Here is a 27778-nt window from a genome sequence, read left to right on the forward strand (position 1 = left end):
CTTGTGTCAGCATGCTCTGTATTTCATTATAGCAATCATTAGTTTAAGGTTAAGGTTGCTTTTTTCTAAGTGAACTGCACACATACTGTATATAAAAACAAACTGACAGATATTTATGCTTGCTTGTACTGAGTGAAGGCTTGTTTTTCTGCTTCTGGCTGTATGGATATCAGTGTGAGTTGTGGGGGTGGAGGAGGGGGAGGCGATTGAAAGGCTGGGAACTCCTGAAAAAAAGGCAGCGAGACAAGTGAGCGCGAGAGAGGGAGGTCTTTTGGCTACTTGTGGCCTTCACAACCCGGGCACAAATCATAAAGGGACATGGCAATCTGAGTGACAGATGAACAATGCTCCCATTTTCCAGCCCCCTGTGAACAGGCCCATCCATCACAGGAGGGGAGATTAATTCAATTCATCAGCTTTTTGTCTCCGCGGGCCCCCTAATGCCACCTGATATTGCTCAAGGGGGACTTATAAATGTTTGTGGATTTGATCCGAGCTCGGTTGCTTGACATTGAATTAAAACATTACTCTTTTGTTGTAGCAGCACTGGTTTTGCCAACAGCCTTCCTGCCAATTCTGCCATAATTCTGATCAAAATTAATTCCTACAAAGGGAGAAATGTTTGCCAAAGGCATCAAACAACATCAACGAGGGTTTACACAGTGAAAAGAGCTGTGGTGATATTTGGGCTGGAGGTAACAAAGAAAATACATGTGCTGTAAATGTTTTATAGAATCTCCCATAATGAAAAAGCTATAGTACATTACGGTTAAGACTGATTTTTGAATTCTAAGCATGTCACTGTAAAAAGCAAATCACAAGTTTGGACAGTACATCACTTCTTATCCGCCCCGCCCCCCCCCCCCCCCAAAAAAAAAAAAAGTCATCTTTTAATATCCTTCTCTTTCAACACAATCTCAAGTCAATGTAAAGAAAACCCATTTTTAGAAAGTGTACACCAAATCAAAACTTCTTGTAGCCCTTTTCAAAGTGAACACTTTCCTCAGCTTTAGAAACAACCATGTTTGTTTCATTATTTTTTTTTATTTTTTTTTACAAATGTTCAAGTGATGAATAAGAAAAGGACCCAAGATTTTAAATAAAGGTTAGTGAGGACATTTCAGATAATTGAGCAAACATGGAGGACCAATACACGTTAAATATATAAAGATAATACATTTAAGTTTAACACTAAAATTCAAGTACAAGCCAAACGTTTAGTTGGAGTTCTGTCTGAGGTGAAATATCGCAAAACCCAACGTCAGTGCTGACCTCTAGTGGCGAATTCAGGAATTGATTACTCCTCAGATTTTGCACAAAAGCAGTAATCACAAAGCTAAACTAAATTTACCTCGAGCCTGTTGTCTTCATATTTTAAACTGGATGAACGCGTTCAGTGAGCCTTTAGGGATACTAATCTGTAACATAGGTTTGTTCATGCCACCGTTACTTTGCCAAGTGCTGTGCTCACAGTGGATTAATGTTGGGCCTATGTAAATAACAGAACAATCTTGACCTGCTCCTATTGGAAAGTGTCTTGTGAGATCATTTGCACTTCATATTGTAGGCAGTCTTGTACACCCTCATTAATTAAAAGTATGCATACCAGTGTCAGGAATCACATGCGCTGAATATTTAGTTTAAGTACTTTTGGCAGTTAGCATACATTTTCACATTCAAGTGCTTCAAAGCCTGACGTCTTGAATAAGGATTTGACTGCCGAGAATAACCGTTTAATTTGCCCCACAGGTAAATCATATGGAAACACCCACAACTGTATGATCATGAGTAGAATCTGTACACTCTCAGAGAAGAAGTGGTTGACAGAAAGTTATAAAAGTGCCATTGCATAGTCCATGGCCTAGTGTTGGGAAAAAAAAAATACAAACACCAGAGAGTCTGATGGGTTTTTTTATACACAAACGTGTACTTTATTTCAAGAACAGCCATCCATCTGATGCCGATAGTGAAACCTGCCTCCCCTCCAGACACAGTAATAATAAGCCATGCTCACAGAGCCCACAAGAGACACCAAGAGGATGCCTACAACCAGGACGACTTTCCAGGCAGCGGTCTCTGTTACTTTATCTAACTCTGAGAACAGGACAGAAACACAAAATGTAAAAAAAAAAAATCACATTTAATCTAATGTGGAACAAGTTTTACCAAGAATTTGCTAAACTCTCACCTTGTGCATTAAGAGCACTAGAGTCTGGAGTGGTCTGTAAGTTCTGGTCCATTGGTGTCACCCATTGAACAACTTCCAGGGGGTTGTTGAACCACTCAGTATCCTCTGCTGGCTGCAATTGTTCATCTGTGTCATCAAACAGTGGCTGCTCATCAGCAAGAACCCACCGGCCCTGGACATATCGAGGAAAACCTGAAAAACCATTCAAAATTTCAGGAGTGTTGTGGTTACGTTTACTCAGGCTTGAAGCACATTTAAGCCTTTTCATTTGTTCCCACCTGGTTGAGCCGATGATGATGATGCGGCCAAAAGAACCAAGAACACAAAAATGAGAACAAACATATCTGCAGCTGCCGGCTCTGATTTCTGAAGCTTTTTATGTGCTCACTTCGTCTCCAGAATTGGCCTCAGCTGTGGCCTCCTGATTCAATCAAGATAAATGACTGCAGAATCCCTCTTGAGTGGCTCTACTTCATTGGTTAGACTTTTCCTTGACTTACACCATTCATCTGATGATGGAAGGTTTTACACAGGAAGAAGAAACTGTGCCTGCAATAGAGTAAGTGCTTCCAACGCCACATGAGATAACACGATGGAAGGAGTTATGCAGTAAAGCAGACTTTGATGTTTAGACAAAACCTGAGCTGATCACTTTTCTAAAACAGGTTGCTGTGGATTTGTGGTAAAAGGAAATAACATGAAACTGAGAAAATGTCAGTACCTCATGTACATTTAAAATGGAGTTTAAAACAGGTCAAATGTATTTAGAGAGTGATTTGTGTTTTTGGAAAGAAAGTCCAGGCAGACTCATTGCTCCATCATTTATTTCACTTCTTCCGATTTTACAATGTTGATAAATCTCCAGTGTTTCATATGTTCTTATAGAAAATGAGAAGCGCTGAAGATAAAGTGTCCACGGCAAGGAACAAAGCTTTTAGCGTTAGACGTTGTTTTCACACTTGAAAAATAACCTTCACCTTATGAACAACAGCAAACAGAACTAATGTTGTTTTTCCCCCCCAATTAAAGCTGAAAAATGTGACTCATGAAACCCACATCCGAACATAATGCTGCGAATGAAAATGTGACAGAAAGGTTGAGAAGTGTAAAACAAGTCATTGTCATTTTGTATCCAAGACAATAAAAACAATAATCCTTGTACAGCATGAAATGTTAAAATTGCACATATTAAATATTTTATTTCTTTACTAGGGTAGCTTCTCAATGCCGACTTTAACATGTGACATACAGTACAGTGTAACATTAGTAATTGTTGCTTTATATTTAAGAGTCAAAGATCCAGGGTCATGTGCACAATAAATCACTGGCGTGGTTGACAGGGAAGAAACTTTGTTCAGATGTTTGACTCTGGCCTCTTTGTTACATTTGCTCTGTTCCTGATCTTCCATGACAAACAGTTTGTGCGTGAAACAGACGGTTTCTTGAAACAAGGTGAGAAGAACATTTCTCACACGTCACAGCTCTGAGCAGGTGTGTGGCCATTATTTTTCAAGAACCTCGTACTAATAAACAGGTTGAGTCTGTTTTCAAGTCAAACCATGTTACCACACTCTTCTCTATCAGTAGGACAAAGTGAACCAGGTCCCTCCCAGCACAGAGAAGACAGCGTGACACTAAAACATTACACACTAAGTATTTCTTTCAAAAACAGGTACATTTGTGTACACGTACACATCACTTGCAAAGAGAAGTATTCCCAAAGCAAGGCGTCCCTCGTTCCCTTTGTGACAGCTCATCCCAATTTTAAGCTCCCATCTATTTGCATAAGATTTTCGGTCTCACGTCCTCACATTAAACCATTGTGCAACGACAAATATAACGTGTCAACGATCCCTTTAGTTTGTAGAGTTCACGTTTGACTCAACTTGTTTCCCTTGCATAGCTCAAGATGAGAGACTATATACAGTCATATGGCTCGTCAAATAATATAAATATATAACATCTGAGTGTTTCTAAAATAATCCCTTTTCTGTATGACACTGACCTCGACATTAAAGAGAAAATTACACTGCATCTCCTCTTCTGCATCAAGGAGACACACGTTTCAGCTGTAAAAAAAACCTTAAAGTTTAAAGCCTGATTTTGTGTAAAGTTTAAAGCTCAAAGGATTTAGCTTTGTATTCATATCCTTTTTTTTTTTTTTTTTTTTTAGAGTATTTTATATTGTAACCGTTTTATCTTAAGCCTAACATAATCAAAACTAGAGTTGTAGTGGAGACCACGCTGACCGAGACATGATCTAAGATATTTAGAGAACGAGGTCGAGACCAAGACCATAAATACACAGAGAAACCCTCATCTGGTGGTCAGGGGTGCGTGTCATTGACTTACACTGTAACAGCGGGAAGGTTGTGGCCGTAACTAGGGGATAAAAATCTAATTATGAAAGAACTGAAAGGATTAGTTCTTTTGGAAAGATGTGTTTTCTTTTCTAATCACGGTAATGACGAGAGAAAGAAGCCTTTCAGTGGCGGTCTTGACTCGTCTTGATTTAAAATCCGGCGCCCACCCAGTCTGAGATCGAGACGAGGACGAGTAAAAACTGGAGGCGAGACAGAGGCCCTGAAAAAGGCCGATTTTGGAGTGCTACGATTTAAGAAAACACCTGGAGTCCTGATGCAGGGAAGACCGCTTTAAACAACAAATCTTGTGGAGATAACATTTTCAAACTAGACGTAGAGAAGATTTGCGACAGAAATGTAAGAGATGAGAAACCATAAACTGAGTAATAATTTTGAAAGACTTGTGACAGCACAAGTCTTTCAGACCCGTAAACCATTCAGAGAAAGCAGATAGTAACCACGGTGTGAAAGATGCTCCCTATTGAAGGCTCACGTGTTAAACAATACGAACAAAAAGGAAACAATGCAAATGTGCAGACAAGTAACAGACATCTCCGTTTAAAAAAAAAAAAAAAAGTACAGCTGAAGACATTTTGAAGTGAACAATGGATGACGTGACGGTTATTGGGCCTTTCATTACAGTCCCACTGAATATTGCTAATAGACACAGGAAGAGGGGATATCTCCTGGACATGAGGTGACTCTTCAGTGGAGGCTGTCTGCGAGGAGGATCACAGGAACAGAACAGCACTCTGTATTTCTGTCAAAGAATTCTTTAACAAGCAGGAATTCACTGCATGAAGTGGACTTTTCATACGGTTACGTCCCTGATTAAAACTCCTGTGGGGCTAAAATTACAAAGAAGAAGGATTTCACTTTCACCAACTTCACTTAACTGTTGAACGTTTGGTAATGAAATCAATTGTGTGTCTCTATCGTTGACCAGCCGTAGAGTCAAAGCTCCATGAAATCCTTCCTCACATTTCTTTAGTGCTTCACAGTGTGGAATAATCAGCAGCGGTCGGCTTCGACTGGACTGCTCCCCGACACAGAGAGGAACATTTCACCTGTGTGATCCTCCTCCTCTTTTTTTTTTTTTTTTTCATTATTTGTGCTTCTCTTCATCATTGTAGACCTTCCGAAGGCTCGAATCCAGCAGGTAATCCACTGACCTACAAGTACAGCAAAGAGAAAAGTTGTGAGGTTGAACATGGTTAAACATTTCTAAATTCATTTAGTGAAAGAGAAAAGAAAGAAAAGTGGTTGATGAAAAAACACATCTATAGAGAATATCAGTGAAGCCAACTCTCTGTTCATCCATACAGAGGGGAAAGGGGATCTGAAGGTGTGGAAATCTGCACTTATTACACCGATTTACAAATCTGGTGAGACCCCCTCCCCCCTGCAATTATAGGCCCATCAGTATTCCTCCTATTATGTCGAAAGTTGCAGAGAAATGCGCAGCTAAGCAAATATATACGTCACCTGGATAACAGCTCTCTGATGCAGTTTGGATTCAGACCCAACCGTTCAACAGAGACAGCTAATTGCTTCCACATTGAAAAAAAATCATATCGCATTGCTTGTCCACTGGCATCCCGATGGGATCTGTTCTGGGCCCGCGTTTATTTTGCTTGTGTGTGAATGGCTTGCCATCTGTATGTCCTGAGGTTAACGTTCAAATATATGCTGACAACACTGTTTTTATGTACATGGTTTAAACAAAAGGAAGACGTTGCTTCCAAACAGTTGCAATGGTCAAAAAAAAGAAATGACAGCATGGCTTAATCAGTGCTCTCTCCAACTCAAGGTGCACATGCATACCATGAATTTCTCACATTTGACCTGCTTTCTGACAAGCTGGTCTCAGGCAATTCACACCGCACTGAAGCCACGACAGTCTTGGTTTAAACAATAAACGTTTTAAACAAAACAAAACAAAAAAAAAAACACAAAGCAATTTCACCACCGTTCAATCCTCCTGAACATGATTAAACACAAAAATGCATGCCTGGTTTATGAAATGACCCATGGTTTGGCCCCTCCCCTACTCAGAGACTTTGTAAGCATACGAACAAACGCACATCACCTCACGAGAGATGGAACATCCCGGCATTTATCAGAGAGCGTAACTCTTACCGCTCATGAAACACGGGCTAATTAATAACCACGTCTGTCAGCGCTGAGGCAGTTCCGCCCTCTGCTGCCACCTTGTGGCTGCTTGTCGCTGAACGCGTCCTGTGTTTAAAATGAACGTGGCCTGCATGTTTTAGTTGTCCTTTGTTGTGAGCTTCAGGCAAAGCTCGCTCAATTATTTATACGTGACCTCGTGTAATCTGTATCATAGTGCTACATGTCCTGTTGTGTGCACGTAACATTGACTTTAGTTTGTTATTGGATACGTGTTTTTACTAATACCTGTTGAACTTGTACATTGTTATGTCTGCTCGATGCTGCTCCACGTCTGTCCTGCATGTTATACTTTTTTTTTTTTTTTTATGAACCAAATGCTGCTTGTTTGGCTTCTCGTGATGTATTTTCACTTGTGATCTGTCTGCTTCATTAACTGCCATGTTTATTTTTTTCCATTTGTAGTTTTTAGCAACTGAATTTGTTTTGATGTTCTACGGATGAAAATTAGCCTTTTGGCTAACTCTGGCATATTTACTGAAATGTCTGGGATTTTTTTGTTTTTAATATGCATTGTCCCTGCAAAATGTAATGAATTAAAGAAGAGAAGCACCGAACAAGAGCAGACCCACAAAAAAACTTTTAACCACCCGCATACTTCCACTTTTGTTCGATAATAATAAATGGAACAAAGGTGAAGTGTCCTGGCGTAGGTCCCTGGTTAAGTGTCTCTTAATAATACTCAAATTTTGGGCCTTAATGATGCACCTCCAACAGTGTAAAGAAATGAAATAACAGATCCTCATTTATCTGCTGTGAGCACTTACTTTACGTCTAACCCAGCAGCGACTGAAGCCTAACCCGGAAAAACCCATCAAAGCTTACATAACGAGCGCTTTACATAATCTACAAAGAGCCAACCTGTCGATGGGAGTGATGATGAAGGGGATCGTAGAGAGGCCTATCGCTGTGGTGGTCCACTTGCGGACAGGCAGGGGCCACTTGGTGCTTTTGCCCAGCAGGTATAGCGACGCAGCACACACGCGGTTGATGGTGAAGCCCGGGATTATCACAGAGGCCAGGGCCTGCCACACGAACGTGTCCACCACCGCCACCGCTATCCGCGTCGTCTTCCCCGGGTTCTCCCCGTGGGCCTTGAGGAACAGATGGAGGATCGAGACAATGAGGATAGTCGCAAGCTGTCGCAAAATCGGGTTTGATAACACAGTAGAAACACTCTCTTTATTGAAAGACACAGCCTCTATTAGACCTTAAAAGGCGGCGAAAACAAACCTGCTTGTAAGTAGCTGCATCCAGTCACCTGTTTCATTTCCATGTCAGACAACTTCATCTCAAATCATTGCTTAAAGCCTGAGGCAGTGAATGAGTCCAGATGTTGATCAAACTAAAATGAGCATAACCGAAAAAAAACTTCTGCTGTCTGTTAACGAATCACATCAGCCATCAGATGAGTCGAGTAATCCGCTGTAGCATTAGCAAACAAGTGATATAAGATGCTGTTGACCTGGTATTCTTTATCTCCTTTCTCATTACATAATGAGAACACACACACACACACACACACACACACACACACACACACACACACACACACACACACACACACACACACACACACACACACACACACACACACACACACACACACACACACACACACACACACACACACACACACACACACACACACACACACACACACACACACACACACACACACACACACACACACACACACACACACACACACACACACACAATGTCTTACCAAGGCTGCTTTCTTCCCTTTGTCCACAGCGTCCGCGGTGACGTATGCCGTGGCCACAGCATAGCTGGCCCACACGAAACTCACCGGCACCAGAGCCCGAAAAGCCTCTCCCACCTCATTGGTGTAGCCTGTGTGGGGAAAAACACACATCTGACTTTTGACCTTCATCATTTTCTCTAAATGCTTGAAGTGGTCACCGAGCTGAGAAGGCGTCAAGACTGCATAAAGAGAATCGTTAGGACTGAACATTTAAAGAAAACTAACTCTGCTTTGATTCCATTCAAAGCCATGGGACAGTCCGTCATTTAAATACCGACCCTGGATTCTTGAGCACATATCAAGAGGTTAAAAGGCCAGAACTTTGTCTCAGGCACTGTGGAAACTGAGAGAAGGATTTGGGGAATTGTGACACATTTCACAAAGTCTGAATAGTCCCAAAAGCACGGATTACCAGTGTGACCGCACCCCACACTGACAATCCTTACCGTGCCCGAGCACGCTTCAACACTGAAGTCCACTTCAGTTGGCCATACTGCTCCGTTCATTTCACAGGCACGCTGCACTTCCTCGGCTTTGGCACACTTCAGAGAGGAGAGCTTGGGCACGGCACAGAATGGAACGTCAGTGCGATCGTGCTCTTATTATAAAGAAGTCACCTGTGCTAAACGCCAGAGTTCATTTACATCGCCAATAAATGACACACAGGAGCGTTTATCTGTGGTTCAATGGACACAGACTTGTGTGTGTGTGTGTGTGTGTGTGTGTGTGTGTGTGTGTGTGTGTGTGTGTGTGGAGGGAGTGTGTTCAGCCGACGATGAAAGAAGAAGAACTGAAGTGAAGATAAAAACGTGCGTGAAGGTACGAAGGTTCGGATGGTAAAAGAGGGGAGGTAAATATTGAGATGAACTTCCTGTGGAGAAGTCACAGAAAGGAGACGCGACAGACTTTCTGCATCATTTTTAAAATGTATATATTTTTAAACATTATTGCAATGACAACATGTCAAGACTCAACCCAAGGATCCTCCTCACACTGCACTCTCTAATGTTTTCACTCGGCAGACACTGAACGTGGGATTTGTTGCTGTCTTGCGTAACCATTGTACCGTTTGTTCCAAAGCAATAAAAAAATAAACTTTTCCAGACAGAAGGTTTGAAATGTCAACGCTGGGAAGAAAAGTACGTTTGGCAAAAACAAAATCTCATCGTGGCACAATGTACCTTGTACATAAGGGGAAATTGCACATCATGAGAGTATAAAATGTTGATTTACTGTAATAAGTACAATAAGTGTAACAATATGTTTTAGTAGAACTTTTAATGTACACTTAGTTTTAAATTGCACTTTTTTTTTTTCAAATACCAAAGTTGAAGTCTTGGAGGGTTTTCAGCTGGATTCACATCTGTCTGATGAAACAGCTGCTCACCATTATGTTAGATTCTGCTCGGTGTTTTTGGAAGATATATCACAAAGACTGTGAAAAGCTGTCTCCATATTTAAGGAAATAACTTTTTTTGTGATTATGTGACTTGTAAAAATTCAATTTATTTAAATGCCATTATAATTTGTGAGAAATATGTTCTAGTTTTGTTTAGGGGTTGGTTGATGGTCACACCACTACAAAGTAACTGTAGATAGAGTCTGCAGCTGTGGAGAATTACATTAGAGCAGGGGTGTCCAAAGTGCCTCCCGGGGGCCATTTGCGGCCCTTGAGGCATTTTTTTTTGTGGCCCCTGACCTCAATCAAAGAATCAGAAGATTTTGGCGAGGTTGGCATTTTTTCTTTTTTTTTCCTTTTTCATGTTAGCAAGGGCTGAAAGATATTCATGAAATAGAAAATGTTCAGTCCAAGGTGTGTTTTTTTATTTCTTTTTGTAGCAGTTTTGACTATTTTCCACATTTTTTCTTAACTATGAAAAAGAACCTATGCATAATTCTTTGCAAACAAGCAGACTGTTGTCTCACCATTTAATAACCGGAGCTAAACACAGCAAGCTTTAAGGAAAAAATTAACCATGTTACAGGCTTGATTCTGAGAAAAACTAATTAAAAAACACATAACGTATGAAAAAGTCCAAGTGTTTGATTTCCTTTTATTAAACAGTCTCTTTTGATTCTGATCCACAAAGCCTTACTATTATTTTTGTTAATTAATTATTTATTGGGTTTTCAAGTTATTTTCTTGTAGAGGTCAAAACCAAAAAAGTTCCTTACAGTATTATCTTAAAAAACAAAACCTGTGAGCGATTCTAACACGACAATTTTGGCACGCAGGAAAAACAAAGTTTGGACGCCACTGTATTCCAGTCAGGAAACTGGTGCAGCGTGAATGCCCTTCACATTTTTCTCCTCTTCGCGCACTCTAACAATCCTGATCCAGATGTTACAACAGCTTTAAAAGTCAAGTAGTTTGTGTCTGCCTCAGTGTTGTGTCAGTCTGGTGATGCCTAAAGGGCGTTTTGTCCCGTTTGTGAGTCACTGCCTCACCTCGCTGTGTAACTTACCTGAGCGACCTAAAGTCAATGTAACTCTCGTGTTTTAAACGCGTAATGGATTTAAAACTCCGACAGCCGCTTTGTCCAATCACGAGCGTCGTCCTTTACGTCCTATGGCAACAACATATCGACCTTTAACAGCCGAGTTAAAGCTAAAAATAGATGTTTAATGGAGGGGTTAGCCAGCTATGCTAACCTTCAGCGAGCTAGTTTTGAGGGTCAAAAAAGGCTTCAGTGTAACGTTAAGTACTCCCCGTTCATTTGTAAGTGTGCTGAGGAAGAAAAGGAGAAAAGAGCGACGACCAATGGCAAATAAAATACATACCCAGGAAGCGGACCCATGTGTCGCGATATATATCCACTGTTTTGCCTGATTTTTCTTCAATGGGATCCATACTTTCCTTGCTTTGACGTTACTCCATCCCCCTGTAACCACACACACCGGTGAGCTGAGCTGAGAGGCAGAGGGGGGAGTACAGGGGGCGTGTCGCGTGCAATAACTGCTGCAGCACGCGGAACTGGGCGGGGTCTGCAAATCAGATGGGTGGGGTGTTTATGTGACGCAATCAACACCATCTGCTGGATGAGGGAAAGAAATACAAATATTTTCATAGTATTATTACTGAGCTCATGAACAGTGTACATCTGTATTTCCATCATGTTATGGCATTTTTATTTTTATCTTTTCAAATCCCTGAATATTATAACAGTGTGCTCGTCAACACATTTAAGTTCTAAGTTGTTTGATGTTACTGAGGTAAAGAGGACTTTACAGGCACATGCATGTACATCATTATTTTATTACACTCTTACTGCTGGTGTTTTAAGTGATTCAATGATTCTTTCTGGGACTCACTCTGTTGTTTGTTTTTACTCAGGTGCAGAAGGACAAGACAAGACCAGAAGGAGGACCAGGACCAGGACCCGACACCCCTGCTATCCATCCAGGGTTCCCATGACGATAAAGAAGAAGAAATGCTTTCTCCTGACAGGACAAGACTGAGATCATGTGATGCCTTGATCATTAAAGTAGGTAAGCCCTTCAAAAAGATTACAGCTAAAGCTTTAGTGACATCAAATTGTGATAAGCTAAAGACAACATAACACAGTGTATTATGTTGACATTTGATAGTTAATAAAATATTAAAAAGTTGTTTGTGATGTTTCTTTTTAGAACTTCTATGCCTCCTGTGAATGGACAGCCAGCTGATCATCCCTGGAAGCTCAGACGCCACAGCAGTCCACTGAACTCACTCCAGCTTCCAGCCCCCCAAACCAAAGCAAGCAGAAGAAGAACACAGCCCCAGTCCAAAAGGATCAGGAGTGATCAGCTTTCCTTTTTTTTTTTTTTTTTTTTTACTTTTTTTTTGCAAGTCATGAATTAGTCATGTTTTCAATGCATGGATGGAGTGTGGTGTTGTGAAGTACGTCCAAAACCAAACCAGCTGGTGGAGGCCTGGGAGGGAGAGAGATGTTAAACGTGGAAGCTACTAAAATAAGATCAGGACGGATTAACTCCAGTGTACACACTTTGCTGAAGTCCTTCCTGACTCTGCCTTCTGGCTGATGAGCAAGGAAGCTAAATCAACCATCAACACATGCAGGGAAAGAAAGGGCGAGACAATGATCAACAGCCCAAGCTGTTACTATACTTGTTTGCAGTGTTGTACATTTTTAACATATTTTTTATTAATCTTAGAGCTGTTGTACTCCTACAGCTCATTCATTAGTTAAACGTTTAAGCAGGGAAAGCAGGAAGAGGTCAGAGGAGGTTAAAGAAGTTGGACTTTAGTTTACATACACAAAGTATGTTTTTTTAAAGATAAATGAATACAAGTAATACAAAGTTCTGATAGTTTACTTCATAGAATACCTTTAGCTTTTTATCTGTCACAGCATCATATGATTTTTAGGGAACCGTTACTACTTACGACAACATTAGGCCTTTATTGTGTAAGAGGAAAAGGTTAAATTGCTTCATAAATAAGCAGAATCAGACTGATAGGGGTGTCATGTATTTGCTAGGTCACTTAGGCAGGCATTGGTTTGAATAGTAGGCCTTAATCATAGTCTTAAAAATGACACCCCAACCACTCCAGAAGCACAACCTTACCAGATGAACCAGATGAAGGCCAAGTGTGCTGGAGCTTTTTGAGCACATCAACATGTTCAGAAGCTGATAACATTGGACAGCAAACAGCCCCACTGTTTGCTGGATTGTGATGTTGATTTAACGCCACTGCAAACATGTTAAACTTACTGTTCCTGTTTATGCATTTCCCTTCACACTTACATATAATAAACGTGATGAAACAACCACATGTTGAACACTTATAACATTGCACATCATATACTGTATTATACATGGACGTAGTTTTGGTAAGCCATCTTGTATCACTTTATTGTCTGTTGTCTCAAAGGCTGTAGTGGTGAATATTATTGTAGTTTTTGTCTTGTCTGTATTTTGTCATTCTTGTGAAGTTTTTGGTCATGTTTGTCCTCGAAAAAAAGCAAAATAAAATATTGTAAATAAAAAAACAAAAAATACACGGATGTAGTTTAAGTAAAATCACCTATTGGTTACAGAAAGGAAATCTGTGAAGCCCAATGATGGTAGGAGGTTATCGCTAAAGGTGCAAATGTAATATTCTTCACCATTCTCTTATTTTTTAACTGCCTTTCTTGGTCATTAACTAGCCTCTAATATAATAAGTTATATTATAATTAAGTTTAAATCAAAGATTTCATCTAAAATTAATTGTGAGTATTTTTTTTTAAATAATAGATTGTTAATTCCAAAGAGAAAACAAGTTCTGCAAAAAAATAGCATCACAGTTTTAGTGCAAGTTTTGCAAACTTTGCACTTCTGTTAAAATGCCTTTAGTCACACCCTTGGTTAAGAAATGTGAGTTGGTGCATTTTGTAGATGTGTCACAGGGGATCTCCTAGAGATTGCAACATAGATATAAGCATTTAGATATAAGCTGTTGCAAGACTTGAAACAGCCATTTAAAAGCATCTCATAAAACTCTGTGAAAGACCACGTTATTGGCTTTAATAGTCTTATTTACAAAGGCAAAATGTGTTTCATGGAGCTAGAGGAATACAGACTCTCATTTCTAACATGCCAGGTCTATTCTGATAAAATGTCACTTTCGTCAGCAACTCTGCCCAGGAAACAGAAGTGAGAAGTTGCATCCAGCTGGAGGAAGTCAGGAGAAGAGGTCGCTTCACAGACTGACTCCGCACCGAGATTTAACGTGAGTACAATTTACCTGTTAAAAATGCAAATTAATCCATATCTTCTTTTGGTAGATTTTTATAAAGACAGGGATTCTGTGCTTTGTATTTCAGATTGAGCCACCAGCATGGATGTGGATTATATTGACTATGTTGACATCGATTACACTCCAGACAATGAAACTGAGAACAGCAACAGCACATTGGTGAACTTCAGCCGTTCTAAATCACAGTCTTTGACTCATGTCCTGGTAGTGGTAAATATCATTATATCTGTTCTTGGCCTTGGAGGAAATTCGCTAGTGATCTGGATCTGTGGATGGAAAATGAAAAGAACTGTCATCACCACTTGGTACATCAGTTTGGCCATTTCAGACTTTCTGTTCTGTGCCTTTTTGCCCCTGGAAGTTTTCTACATGATCACCTCACACTGGCCTTTTGGACTGGTGTTGTGTAAGCTCACCTCCTCTGCCCTGTTCCTCAACATGTACAGCAGTGTGTTCCTGTTGGTTCTGATCAGCATGGATCGCTGTTTAATGATCTCCTTTCCCGTGTGGTCACATAACCATCGGACAGTGAGGAAAGCATTTGGAGTTGTTCTACTCATGTGGTTCCTTTCTTCACTCCTGACGCTGCCTTCACTGATCTTTAGGCAGATCACAATCCACGGTTCAGTTACTCAGTGCTACACAGATTACAAGGTCCACTCCAGACATAGGGCGGTGGTACTTATCCGGTTCATCTGTGGGTTCCTCATCCCCTTCCTGATGATCGTGTTCTGCTGCTCAGTGCTCAGCATCAAGCTGAGTCGTTTGACCATGAAGTCAACAAAGCCATACAAAGTGATGGCGGCTCTCATCCTGTCGTTTTTCTTCTGTTGGGTGCCCTATCATAGCTTTGTCCTCTTAGAGTTGGACCTGAAGAACCACAGCCTGGAAGTACTTCAGACTGGACTGAAGGTGGGGGCCACGCTGGCTTCAGCAAACAGCTTCATTTCCCCAGTTCTCTATGTGTTTATTGGTAACGACTTTAAACAAATTCTAAAACGCTCTTTGACGTCGAGGATAGAGGAGGCCATGGCGGAGGATTTTCGGACGGTTGGTTTCAATCACTCAAGGTCAAAGTCAATGGAAATTATCCACAATCAAGTTAAACCATTGGCATAAAGAAGCCACTAACTTGAGGCGAGGCACATCATGTTGCTCAGGATAGAATCAAATAACCAAAACATTTTTTTAGTGACAAACTCAAATGTTATTGCATGTTTAACCTCATGTGCACCATATTGTAAATAAATCTTTAGATGTATTATATCTGTACAATCATGTCTTGTGTTAATGTTTTGTTTTGAATCGGTTTGCTCTAAATTGCCTTTTGTAAGAGTCCTAAACATTTTGAATCAAATTTAGCTTTTAAAATGTATTGTGATTTTGAAGGGAGTTTTTTATATTGGAGTTTATAAAGGGAAATTTTCTTTGTCTAATTGTTTGCAATGTTGGAACTTACTGCAAAGTTTTTGATATTAAAATATATCTTTTATTTATATTTACCCAGTTGAATTATTAATTTTTATTGTTGTTTTTGATTTATGAATAAAACTTTTAATAGCCAATCTGCTCTTACTTTTGTTTTTTGTTTTTGTTACAAAAACCATACATTATCAATCAATTGATGAAATGTACTTATAACGCACAGCTGATCAAAGTTCTGTACATGAAAGAAAAGAGAAATACAGTATAATTACAGAAAATAAAAAAAAACCTCAGAAAAGTCACTTACATTTGTGCCCACAAAAATACACACTAAATACTAAAAATAAACATGATAACAAGTGAAAAAAAATTGATAGAAATGCAAACAACCTAATAAGGACTCAAACGCCCAACATGTAAAAGAGGTGAGACTTCACACAGAAGGGGGCAGAACATGGGGCAGACCCGACTGAGGGACGAAGGCTGTTCCACAACCTAGGCACCTTGTCTAAGAAGGCTTGGTCACTACAAAGTGTCTGATGCAAAAGAAAATTTTACTTTGAGAGTGTGGCCTTAAAGTTACACAACACTTCCCTCAACTCTAAAGAGCTTCTACAAGAATCTTTCAAGCTCCTTTTCGACCCTCGGAACTTTCCCCCTGAACTAGGGGTCTCTTTGGAACTAGTGAGTTTCGACTGAAGGGAAATATGGTCTAAATTTAGTTCTGGGGTAAATAGTCTGGCAAAAAAGTTCAGAATCATTGCATGGCTTGAATCACCTTGAGTACAGAAGTGTTGCTTCTAAAAGGTTCACTGTCTTATCTTGATTGATATCTATGTTTATTTCGAACATGTCAGTAAATGTAAAGTAGGCTGGTTAAATAAATGATAAAACAATATGAAAATGAAATTCTAAAAGCAATATCTACTAACATAGAAAGACAAAACATGAAGTAGACCTACATGTTTGAACAGGAGTAGTATGAAGTGTTTTTGGGTTTTTTTTTGCTCTCCCGTTTTGTTGCCGGAAGACAAGGACTGACGTCAACATGTATACTGCTTCATGATTGGAGGAGAATCGTCAGCCAAGCTCCCTTCCAGGATCTACTACCGGTTATCCGCAGCGGATGTGTGATGCAAGCAGTTGTAAGGATAGACCCTCAACATCTCTCATCAACTTTTGATATTTCATTTAAATCACTTGCTGTCTGGACGACAGCTTAGATCAACGCTTTGTAGTACTTTCTTTATACTGATTTAATCCGTAAAATAGTCAAACGGTCAGTTCACTTTAGCTGCTTGGTAGCTGTATCTTCATGGAAGCTAGCTCGATAGCATCTAGTCGATTTTATACGAGTTAACTTACTTTGTAGAGTTAATTCTAAAAAAGGTAGTCATTCGTCCCCTCGTCTTTTTGTCACCAACAAATCCCTCAACCACTTGGCCTCCCTATGTGCCGGCGGAGTCAGCTGAGCCTTCCCGTTGACCTGATCTATCTTTAAATGGCCACCGCAGCTCCCCCTCCGGCCTCTGGCTCCACTGCGGCCACTGAAAACCCAAATCCCGGATCCAGCAGCTCGTCTGCAGCCGACAGCGGCAACCAGGACAGCACTTTCGAGTGTAACATCTGTCTGGACACCGCCAAGGATGCAGTGATCAGTCTGTGTGGACACCTTTTCTGGTAAGAACTGTTGTTTATGGCTCTTGTTTACAGTGGAGCATTATAACCCAGGTCAGTCAGGGTATTAAAGGGGATATATTATAAATTTTTTTCAACTTTTCAAACAGTCCCCCTGTGCTCTACATGACAGATCTGTGCTGTACTTTGGTCCAAGTATAACGTAAATTAAGCACCAGAGGAGGTTTGTTACCTGTAGAAACCAGCTCTCTCAGAACGCTCCGTTTTGGTGTGTGTGTCTCTTTAAATGCAATAAGCCCCCCTGAGTTTTCCCAGTATCACTCCTCTGTAGAGACAATAAAAATGGCAGACCTCTGCAAAGACCTGTGTTTTGCTCTAGGCTGGAGGTGGAGTAAATATGTGGAGATACCAGGGAAGGGGAAGGGATTTTCTTTTCTTTATTTTTTTTTACCAGAATCCAATATGTGATGTCACAAACTGAGAAAATTTTAAATGGAGCATTTATCTCTGTGTGGTAAGACTTATGCAGACCACAAAGAAAGGACTTGATGGATTTATTTCAAATTCTGTGGGTTGATAGACACTCAGGTTACCCAAATAATTGTTCAAAAACACTGTAAAAGTGGATTTTTCATAATATTTAAGACAACAGGTAGCTATGGGACAGACCAGATCAAGATAGGTAAAGCTGATCTTACTAGCCTGTCTTATCGCATCCTATTAGCTAATATCAGTCTGGAAAACAAACAATAATAACCAGAAAGTGTCTAAAGTATTTCTGTTAATTCTACTCCAAGTTGGAAAAAAGGCAAAGTGGAAAATAATGTTCATCTGTATTGTAAGACCACCATTTTATTTCCCATTTTAAACACGTCTATAATACCAGACAAGGTTTGGCATTATCTTCAAATACACTTAAATGCTTCCCAAGATAAAAGAAAAAAAATGTCTTTAAAATGAAAGTGTAGAGCTGCCAGTGTAACACAGTATAACTTGCAAGCTGTTCGACTGAAAGTTTCCAGCCTCTGAAGCCAGGTCTCCCCCTTCACATTCAATGTCAGCATCTGGTCTCTTATCAATGTTAGCACAGTGCCAATGTTGTCATAAAAAAGAGACGAAAAGTCCAAAAGCAGGGAGCCATTATGCTTGTTTTTTTCCCCATGCTCTGAAGTATCTGAACTCGTCTTCATCGTTCACTTGGGAGAGATGAATTGTTTTCATTCGTGAGCACACAATATTTGGATGACACGTTTTGATGAATTTTACTAATCATACCTCTTCCTTGTTGAAACACCTTCCCTCTTCTCTTCCTTTGCACTTCCTCTCCATAAGTTGGCCTTGCTTGCATCAGGTAAGCTTCACCTACACTGTGAATTAATATAACTTAGATATGCGATGAAGACATGTCGAGGTCCCTAAGTCTCTCTCTCTCTCTCTCCCCCCCCCCCCCCCCCCCCTGCACATAGTGGTTGGAGACGAGACCCAACAGACAAGTGTGTCCGGTGTGTAAAGCTGGCATCAGCCGGGACAAAGTTATCCCCTTATATGGGCGTGGAAGCACAGGTCAACAAGACCCCAGGTTGGTACTTTTTCTATCATATTAGATCTATTAGGTCTATTAACTGAAACTTCACTTAGTATTTAATCACAACACTAGCATCTCCAGAGGTGAATATGTTCCATTGATATTATATATATATTCTAGAGCAACATTTAATAACTCTGTTTGTGATTCATGTGAAAAAAAAAGAAATACACATTTTTGTAGTCTTATTTCAGATGCAAGCAGAGTTGGCTCTAACAAAACGTGATGTATTTTTTTTAATATAAATAGAGAAAGAACACCTCCGCGACCACAGGGGCAAAGACCTGAGCCAGAAAACCGTGGTGTGAGTACTAAACAAATACCTTTGCATGCTTAGGACTAAGTATCCACTGTATTCCCCCAGTATTCTTTACATGGCAACTTTGCTGTGTATAGAGTCTTCGTATGCTTGGTATGATGAAACTTGTACAAAGGATGATGTAGGTGCTCCCCTAATGTGTGCATGAACATAGAGTTCCCAATGGGCTCCATTAGCTTCGAGGTGCAGACTAATCTCTGGAGAATGACAACTGACTGTTGCGTCACATCTCCCACTCTCTGAATGTCAGACTGCACCTCAGATTAACTTAATATTGGTCTTGTCATGTTAACACACATACACCCTTGTCATTCATGAACTGCTGTTTCACAGGGTTTTCAAGGCTTTGGTTTTGGGGATGGAGGTTTCCAAATGTCGTTTGGAATCGGCGCGTTTCCATTTGGTATTTTTGCAACAGCTTTCAACATCAATGACGGAAGGCCTCCTCCAGGTATTTATCTTTGATATGCCACCATTAACCCTTGTTTTTGTTTTTATATCGCCAATGTTACAAATATATTCTGTTAAACAATTTCACAAACAGCAGCTCCTGGGACGCCACAGCACATGGATGAACAGTTTCTCTCTCGACTCTTCCTGTTTGTCGCTCTGGTGATTATGTTCTGGTTGCTGATTGCTTAAGAGCAATAAAAAAAAAAAAAGAACCCGAAAGACATCTTAATGGTCTGCACCAATGGGATTCTGCCTTCAACCATTTATTGTTCTTTGACAAATTTTTTTCTGTCCTCCTGTCAACAAAGATGGGAGAAGTTTTCAAAAATAAAGCTACCTTTGTTAGTCCAAGAATAACAACTCTTCAAACCAGGTGACACTGGTTGCTTAATGTTTCATCTGCAGTTCTTTTGTACTTGGTGTTCAACTCACCAAAACTGTCATCAGCAAACGGCTGGTCGGCTGTTTTATCATGCCAGAATTAAAACAGCACAAGAGGCCATCATTGTTTCCTCTCACATCACATTCTTAATTCAATGAGACACTGAATGTTGTGAGCTTATTACACTATATAATGTCTGTCCCACATGTTTTCTAAAGACATTTTTACCAGCCTATTTCTGGACACTGGTACCCCACTTGATCCCAATTGACTGTTCTTACCTGTCACGATATTTTCTGTCATTTTTCAACGCCTTTTCATTCAGGCAAACATATTTTTATTAATCACTGAAAAGTACCTGATAGCAAAAACTGATTACTGGCATGTACGGTCTTTCTGTTCACTAATTAACTTAAGTTGGTTTCTTCTTTGTTTTATCCAGCCATGCTTGATTTTATAAATGAAACATCTCCTTTGCTAATTAAGAAGAAATCCCACTCAAATCAAAACAATGTCATAAATTGTGTTTTTATTTTACAGAAAATTCCTTTTTTTTTTTGCAAGTTAACAGTTGTAAGATGTATGAAAGTGGTCCTTTCCAATCCAGAAAGTGTTTTAATTTCTGTATTTTACTGTAATATAAAATATCAAAGACTGTATATTATTACAACGTAGAAATGAGCTGTGGCGTGAATTCACTCGCCATATGGAGCGATGTAAATACAGACCTTAATCAGATTGTGTGTGTTGTCCTGTTTATTTGTGAATCTATAAATATTTCTTTCTTCAGCTAAGCCTTAGATGAGCCACCAAACCGGTGTGGTGTTAAAAAACATTAACAGGCGTGAACATAGTCTTTCTTCACTCTCGATTATTTCCCCTGGGGAAAAAATTAGAATAAAAACAAAAACACAGGTTGACCATTGTGTGAAAAAGTGTTTTTAGAAATCAGAAAAAGATGCACTAATTGTCCGTGTGGTCTATTCCTGAGTGTCTGATTCGGTTTGTTTCTCCTGAGGTTCAGGATGTGTAATGTTAAACTCTGCTTCATACATTATTTGCTGGATCTTCATTTTTGTCTCGCATCTTTTCTGCGGAGCGAGGCGCTTCAGAGCGGGCACAAAGCTCAGCAGAAACAGTTCGTCCTCATCCCGCGGCCTGTTGGAGAACGACGCACCATTGTCTTTTACCAGCCACTTTGTCGGGGACGCTTGAGAAGAATTAAGTGAGTGTGAGTCTGGAATGAGGGCTCGCTTTCGCCCAGTTTTGTTTATGTAGGAGGAGCCTGATGACATCTTTGTCATTACAGCCAGCTGGGCAATCTGAGTGTCTTGATGCATCGCAGGACTCTGTGTCACAAACGCTACCTGCGGTTTGATATCCTGACTCGCAGCCTTCCCGTGGGACGGCTTGCCTGCCTCTGACGATGCGGTTTCTCCTCCCGGGCTGTTAGATTCGATATCAAGATTGTCGTGGTCATCGTCATTGTTGCCTGTGATATCTGGGTTTCCGCTTCTTGATCCAGCGAAGGGTGCAATAAAATTCATGAGTTGTCTGTATTTCCATCTGCTTTGAAAGACTTCCCCTTGTTTCTTGCTTTTGTTCTCCATTCTGACTTCTTTTAAGTACCGGTCTCTCATGTTCTTCCATTTTCTTTTACACTCTTCAGCTGGGAAATAAAAATATCACAGTGTAAGAAGCTCAAAATAACAGAGTATTATTTCACAATCTGCAACCTTTAGATCCACACAAGCTGAGAATACCATCATGGTCTTTAAGAATGTGTGGTTGAAAGGAAAAATAATAGATTTGGCAGCAAAACTTAAAAAAAACTGTATTTCTTGACCAATATTGTCCACCTTTGTTTATACAGAGTGAGAATGTAAAATTCATCCTATAATTGATTTAAATGTCCAAGTCCATGTCAACTTACGTTGTTTGATTTTGCAACATGTCCAGTTGAAAGTGAAACAGTGAGGTGTCTCACCGACAATCTACAACAAAGTCTTTTGGCTTTGGAGGCTTTTTTTCCCCACCTCCCCTCTGAGACCAAATATTTCTCTTACAACAACAAAATGAACCTTTATCATTCTAATCCCCAGTAATGAAATTTGAACTGCTTGAACCAGCGTGGATGTGCTACAATTCCCTCTGTTGAGAACTACAATGAGAGCAGATAGTGATCTCACATGCTCCACAAACTATACATCAACAACCTGGCTGCTATTAAACCCAAGTGAAAAGGATGGGATGGTGTTTATTGTTATCCGTTTTCAAAAGCTCTTATAAGAGGAGCTTAAGACAGATTGTGGAAATCCATTAATTCATTAAATTAGTAATTTCATATACCTCCCTGGTACTTTCCCTCAGTATTTATTTGTAGGGGAAAAGGCTTGACCCTTGATGGATGGATGGGACATTCTGAAATTAAAAGATGAATGATGATCAAAGTAAATGCTAAATGTGGACAACTGAAAAATACTTTTTCCATTGTTATTGGGACACATGATAAATAAATTCCAAAGGAATCTCTTCACACACAATACTGTTTGGTTGGTTTGCATCTTTTTAAGTCAATCTTTCAACAGTACACATGCTGTTAATTTTCTTCTGTAGTCTTGCAACCAATAGGTCCCTAACTGAAGCAGTTTAACATTAAACTCTTGAAACATCAGTCATTTTGGATTTGTGTTTTTAAATATATCCCTAATAATATCGTAATGCATGAGAAGCATATGGGGAAATTTAAAAAAAAGTTAATATCAAACTATATGCTATCAATGTTTTAAAGCTTAGTTTAATAAAGTTAAATAGGCTGCCGTTTATTTTCTTTATTTGTATGCTTCTACGTCCAGATAAGGAATCTTTCTTAAAACCTGTTAAATGTCAGTCTGGGGGCCTCTAACCCATGCCACACGTTTGAATTCAACACAGCATGCTGCTAGGCGTTTTCACGAGACTTCGAGTAGCTTTCTGTTTACACGGAGCTCTGGCTGTTTCATGAGCGAGACCGAAGGCACGCGGATCGGTGAAGACCGCGAGTCTGTGCCGCTGAGCATTTTTCCTCTCCGGCCGTGCGGTGCTGCCTGGTCACGCGGCTGGCGCCGCACAGACGGAGCTGGACCGTGCCGTTCGGTGCAGCGCGGCCTACGGCTTGCGAGCTGCGCCTGCTACCGCTAGCACGGTACGCGCGGCTGCATCCTCACCGCCATGATATGCTCGCGCGGATAAAAATAAATAAATAAATAAAGTTAACAAATTGCAGCAGGAGACACGTAAAACTCCTCCACAGTGTTTTCTTTTCCCCGTGTGTTTAGGACTACGCACCAACGTCCGTTAAACAGATTACAATAAAAGTTGTGTGAAGCAAAAAAATAAATAAATTAACACTTACATGTAATACCAAGTATCATACCAATGTTTCTCCAAGCATTTGCCCTACTTTCTGTGCAGCGGTAATTCGGCAGAGTGACATTGTAAAGCTCTGGGCAGTTAAATACAGCCAATATTAACTTATCGTCCATTTTGCCCCAGTGCTCTTCTGTCTGTGCTGCGCGGACGCGGAAGCGGCAGTCTTCTCCCGCCTTTTCCGCCCTGTTGCTGCTGACCGAACGCGAGTTATCGCGAGTGGCGGGCTGCCTGCCGCGCAGTGTCGCTCCGCTGTTCCACGGTGGCATTCTAGTCTTTTGTCACAGGGGGGCGCACGACTATTTTATTGCCTTCCATTATGACGCTGCCCTGCTATGGTGTTAAATTATAAGCTATCTATTTTTATTACAGCCAAGTCACAGGGGTCATGTTAGCTTTTTGAGCCAAGACCAAAACATAATTCTTGGCCTATTTATAGACCCACACGCTCTTCCTTAATCTTGGGCCTGGAAATAGCATTAGATAAGAACCTTTTTTTGTTTCGTTTGTGTTAATTTCAATTTCTGTTTTGTCCTCTGGCATTGTTGTAGCTATTTCTAGAGCTCTACCAAAAGACCGTTTTGAATGAGGCACTAATATTATACAAAAGATAACATCCTTTTTTTATTGAGAAGGGAAGTAAGACAGCCTATTTCAAAAGTTGTTTAACGTTGTTTAATCTTGATGCTCACAGTCACTTAAAAGGCTTTGTATAGTTGTTTTCAATGTATGAAGAAGGAAAATATATTTTGGTTTCAACACTGTTGTTGTTTATTTCTAACTTTTCTCGATACTTTGCTTGGTTTGAACTCTGGCCTCTTACTCTAATAATACAGTAGAATGTAAACTTACACTGAAAGTATTGTCCATAGAATTTAAGGCTTTGAAAGAGGATTTAAAATACGAAACAGTTGTTTACAGAAACATCAGAAAAGTGGACTAAGTTAAAGCATTGTAGCATAAACACCTATTGGTGCAGCCTGCATGGACACATTGTCATAGATGTGCCCTGAGTCATCGGGTCACTCAGCCGGGCGACCTGAAGGGGGGGGGGGGGGGGGTGATCAGACCCCAGCTTGTGTCCAGGTATTATACACTGCCACGCATCACTCCTCTTTAGCCTTCTCAGCCACTTCCAGGATGTTCTTGACAGCTCTCCTCCTTCACAGCTTACAGATTCCCAAGAGGCCCAGGACCTGGTAGGAAATACATTTATTTCTTCCTTGGGGTTTATGCTGATCTTACTCTGCAAAATATGCATAGCACAGCTCCTGAACATATTAACATGAGGAAAGATGTGTTCATCAACATTCAGTGTTGAGAAAGTCTGCAAGGCAGGAGTGCCAGACAAATTCAGCACCAGATCCCAGAGCTCATTCTCAGTTTCTTGGGAAAAGAAGAAAAAACATCATGTTTGTAATTACACAGCAAAGGAGATTCTGCAACCACATGGTGGTTGTCTTGATTTCCCCCTGTTTACTAAGTTTCCCTGGACAAGCTGGAGAAAACACTGAGAGGAAGGTTGCTCCTCTGTGTTTTCAGGTCACAGCTGCAACATCCAGATTTCCAGGGGGCTTTGGGCCCTGGTGCAGCAGCGAACAGAGACACTGAGCTTTTCTTGCATGAATAGTCTGATGTCTTGTGGACTCTTCTGTTATTCATCAACACTCACTGTGTGGCTGTGTTTGAATTCTCATATCTTCTGTCTGAATTGTACAGATGTTATTTGCTCCCACAGACCTGCTCTTCATGAAATCACATCCTAAGGCAAGGGGACATTACAGACACAGATCTTATATATGTCAGCAGCGCCTTCACAAACTCTGCATCACAGATGTTTAATATATCTCTCCCAGATTCAAAATCTGGCATTACAACACAGTACGGCAGCAAAGCAAGAGCAAAATATCCCCCCCCCCAAAAAAAAATTAAAAAAAATAAAACAAACGTTAAAAACTTTATCTCTTGACCAATTGTGTCTGCCTTTGTTTATGCATAGTGAGAAAGTAAAATTTGTTTGTTATAAATGTCCAAGTCCATGTCAACCTATGTTGTGTGAAGAATGTGAGCTTTGGCATGTTTGATTTTGCAACATGTCCAGTTGAAAGTGAAACAGTGAGGTGTCTCACCGACAATCTACAACAAAGTCTTTTGGCTTTGGAGGCTTTTTTTCCCCACCTCCCCTCTGAGACCAAATATTTCTCTTACAACAACAAAATGAACCTTTATCATTCTAATCCCCAGTAATGAAATTTGAACTGCTTGAACCAGCGTGGATGTGCTACAATTCCCTCTATTGAGAACTACAATGAGGGCAGATAGTGATCTCACATGCTCCACAAACTATACATCAACAATCTGGCTGCTATTAAACCCAAGTGAAAAGGATGGGATGGTGTTTATTGTTATCCGTTTTCAAAAGCCCTTATAAGAGGAGCTTAAGACAGATTGTGGAAATCCATTAATTCTCTGACAAGAGGGGGAAAAAGCTGCTTAAAGTCCAAGTGAAATCAAATACTAAAGTGGTAGTAGTAGTAGTCAGTAGAAGCGTAGAACCAATAATAAGATGCTTTATAAAACTGATTACAACATTGACAATTTACATTAATACATAAACCCTGTGTAAACAATGTGTTCAGACATTGATATCATATCATTGTTATGATCATATCATTGTTATGATCTGTTATGATTTCTATAGTTTGTGAAGTCTGGTAAGACTAAATGAAATCCTCTTTTAAAACAAAGCATAATAACTAAGACTTATTGCTACTGGATGGTGATGTGGTACAAGAGGTGTTTTTTTAATGATTCTATCAGTCATATATACCTCCCTGGTTCTTTCTCTCAGTGTTTTGTTGTCGGGGAAAAGGCTTGACCCTTGATGGATGCATTCAGAAATTAAAAGATGATCAAAGTAAATGCTAAATATAGATATATACTTTTTCCATTGTCCTTAGGATGCATGGTAAATAAATTCCAAAGGAATCTCTTCACACACAATACGGTATTGTTGGTTTGCATCTTTTTAAGTCAGTCTTTCAACAGTACAGATGCTGTTGTTGCTTATTTCTTATAGTCGTGCAACCAATAGGTTCCTAACTGAAGCAACACTTGTTTCAAACTATGACATTGACAAACAATGTTCCATATTGTCAGCCACAAAACTACATACCCCAAAATGCACTTCAAAGTTAAATACTAATAATGTTGCAAAACAACTGCATGCCCTCAAGGACAAAATCATGGCAACTATTATTATAATTGATTCTTTGCTTTTGAAACCATTCTGCATTTGTTCACTAAATTACTTATCTTAAAAAAATACATTCAAAACTACCCAAAAATAATGGACTTGAGCGTGTAGAGAACAAACTCCCTTTCTAGTGACTGAGGTTGATCCTCATGGCCTGACTGATGTATAGCCTTGTATTATATTCATTTTAAATGTAAGAGGGTTTTTTTTTTCCAGTGACACTGCATTCATTTTACAGTGGGATATATAAACGTGAAATAATCACAGCAAACCTTAACACATTCAGTATGGGTAGTCAGTTTAGGAAACTTAAGTTATTGTATTAATTCCCTATCGTTCAGTGTTTTTTATTTGTTTTTTTAACTTTATTTGAGAAATATGGGTAGAGAAATTATCGCTGACAGGGTAATGCAGGACACAAAACAGGGACTGTCATTCCTCTGTGCAAAGTCATAACAGGAAATGCCCCTGGTGGAGTGAGCTTTGACGACTGGGGGGGTCCATGCCAGATGACCGATAAGCCTGTAACATAGCATCACACAGCCAGTGTGACACGCGCTGAGCAGACAGGGGAGGCCCCTGTGATTGTTCTCTGTAGTGCACAAACAGACGCTGTCAGCTGCGCAGTGCAGCCGTGCGCGCAACTTAGCAAAAATAGTGCGCGCGCCAGGGCCAGAGAAGATGATAAGCGGCCTCCTTCTCAGAGCTATAAGGAGGAGGAGAGAAGAATCCAGTCAGAGGCATCACTCTCGATCTGAAAGTGCTCGTGAGATTTTTAAGCGTAAAAGCCGGGTTAGGGCGTAAAGTAGCCGAACTGCCATCCTCTTGAATCCTGAGGCATGAAGGAGCCACAGAGAGAGAGCAGAAAAATCACTCACTCTCTTTGCTTACGTCAGAGGCAAAAGCAAGGTTTTGATTTGATTTGATTTGAAGGTTTTGTTTTGAGCGACAGAAATTTCATAGAAACTTGATCCAGAGGTTCAAACAGCGCTATGATGAGCGCGCGTAAAACCAGCTTGAAATAAGGGACCGACAGACGCATCCACTCACTTAGGAGGAT

The 27778-nt window shown here is 40.2% G+C and overlaps 5 protein-coding genes across 6 annotated transcripts; 2 read left to right on the top strand and 3 right to left on the bottom strand.

The window, feature by feature from the left end:
- Positions 1–1905: 1905 nt before the first annotated feature.
- LOC306836889 (uncharacterized protein) lies at positions 1906–2574 on the bottom strand. Its single transcript, XM_079364243.1, has 3 exons — positions 2467–2574; positions 2189–2380; positions 1906–2094 (listed from the first exon to the last, which is right to left on the bottom strand). The coding sequence occupies exons 1-3, from the start codon at positions 2528–2530 to the stop codon at positions 1937–1939; spliced, it is 414 nt and encodes a 137-aa protein (XP_079220369.1). The 5' UTR covers positions 2531–2574; the 3' UTR covers positions 1906–1936.
- A 2435-nt stretch (positions 2575–5009) lies between these two features.
- mtfp1 (mitochondrial fission process 1) lies at positions 5010–11441 on the bottom strand. Its single transcript, XM_079364240.1, has 4 exons — positions 11291–11441; positions 8471–8598; positions 7603–7835; positions 5010–5723 (listed from the first exon to the last, which is right to left on the bottom strand). The coding sequence occupies exons 1-4, from the start codon at positions 11358–11360 to the stop codon at positions 5657–5659; spliced, it is 498 nt and encodes a 165-aa protein (XP_079220366.1). The 5' UTR covers positions 11361–11441; the 3' UTR covers positions 5010–5656.
- Positions 11442–14071: 2630 nt separating this feature from the next.
- Positions 14072–15817, top strand: LOC306837360 (chemerin-like receptor 1). Its single transcript, XM_079365010.1, has 2 exons — positions 14072–14225; positions 14320–15817. The coding sequence occupies exon 2, from the start codon at positions 14334–14336 to the stop codon at positions 15369–15371; it is 1038 nt and encodes a 345-aa protein (XP_079221136.1). The 5' UTR covers positions 14072–14225; positions 14320–14333; the 3' UTR covers positions 15372–15817.
- A 931-nt stretch (positions 15818–16748) lies between these two features.
- Positions 16749–20356, top strand: rnf185 (ring finger protein 185). Of its 2 annotated transcripts, none has more exons than XM_079365132.1 (7): positions 16749–16822; positions 17146–17357; positions 18648–18666; positions 18782–18894; positions 19150–19204; positions 19553–19670; positions 19764–20356. In XM_079365132.1, exons 2-7 carry the CDS (start codon positions 17179–17181, stop codon positions 19859–19861), a joined length of 582 nt encoding a protein of 193 aa, XP_079221258.1. In that variant the 5' UTR covers positions 16749–16822; positions 17146–17178; the 3' UTR covers positions 19862–20356. The 2 variants fall into 2 exon arrangements, with proteins under 2 accessions (XP_079221258.1, XP_079221257.1); XM_079365131.1 differs by having other exon boundaries at positions 16755–16822; positions 17192–17357.
- Positions 20357–20679: 323 nt separating this feature from the next.
- Positions 20680–23963, bottom strand: LOC306837442 (uncharacterized protein). Its single transcript, XM_079365130.1, has 2 exons — positions 23449–23963; positions 20680–21723 (listed from the first exon to the last, which is right to left on the bottom strand). The coding sequence occupies exons 1-2, from the start codon at positions 23729–23731 to the stop codon at positions 21035–21037; spliced, it is 972 nt and encodes a 323-aa protein (XP_079221256.1). The 5' UTR covers positions 23732–23963; the 3' UTR covers positions 20680–21034.
- Between the last annotated feature and the right edge of the window lie 3815 nt (positions 23964–27778).

The sequence above is a fragment of the Symphodus melops genome (assembly GCF_947650265.1).
Source record: "Symphodus melops genome assembly, chromosome: 16".
Classification (NCBI taxonomy): Eukaryota; Metazoa; Chordata; class Actinopteri; order Labriformes; family Labridae; genus Symphodus; species Symphodus melops.

Coding starts and splice junctions, on each gene's coding strand:
- LOC306837360 (XM_079365010.1), top strand. CDS start 14,334: ATGGATGTGGATTATATTGACTATGTTGACATCGATTACACTCCAGAC.
- rnf185 (XM_079365131.1), top strand. Junction 18,895..19,149: donor ACAGGTCAACAAGACCCCAG/GTTGGTACTTTT, acceptor TAATATAAATAG/AGAAAGAACACCTCCGCGAC. Junction 19,671..19,763: donor TGACGGAAGGCCTCCTCCAG/GTATTTATCTTT, acceptor TTTCACAAACAG/CAGCTCCTGGGACGCCACAG.
- LOC306836889 (XM_079364243.1), bottom strand. CDS start 2,530: ATGTTTGTTCTCATTTTTGTGTTCTTGGTTCTTTTGGCCGCATCATCA. Junction 2,381..2,466: donor ATCATCATCGGCTCAACCAG/GTGGGAACAAAT, acceptor ATGGTTTTTCAG/GTTTTCCTCGATATGTCCAG. Junction 2,095..2,188: donor TAGTGCTCTTAATGCACAAG/GTGAGAGTTTAG, acceptor TCCTGTTCTCAG/AGTTAGATAAAGTAACAGAG.
- LOC306837442 (XM_079365130.1), bottom strand. CDS start 23,731: ATGCCACCGTGGAACAGCGGAGCGACACTGCGCGGCAGGCAGCCCGCC. Junction 21,724..23,448: donor TATGATACTTGGTATTACAT/GTAAGTGTTAAT, acceptor TTTATTTCCCAG/CTGAAGAGTGTAAAAGAAAA.
- mtfp1 (XM_079364240.1), bottom strand. CDS start 11,360: ATGGATCCCATTGAAGAAAAATCAGGCAAAACAGTGGATATATATCGC. Junction 8,599..11,290: donor CACATGGGTCCGCTTCCTGG/GTATGTATTTTA, acceptor TTCCCCACACAG/GCTACACCAATGAGGTGGGA. Junction 7,836..8,470: donor AAGGGAAGAAAGCAGCCTTG/GTAAGACATTGT, acceptor CTGTTCCTCAAG/GCCCACGGGGAGAACCCGGG.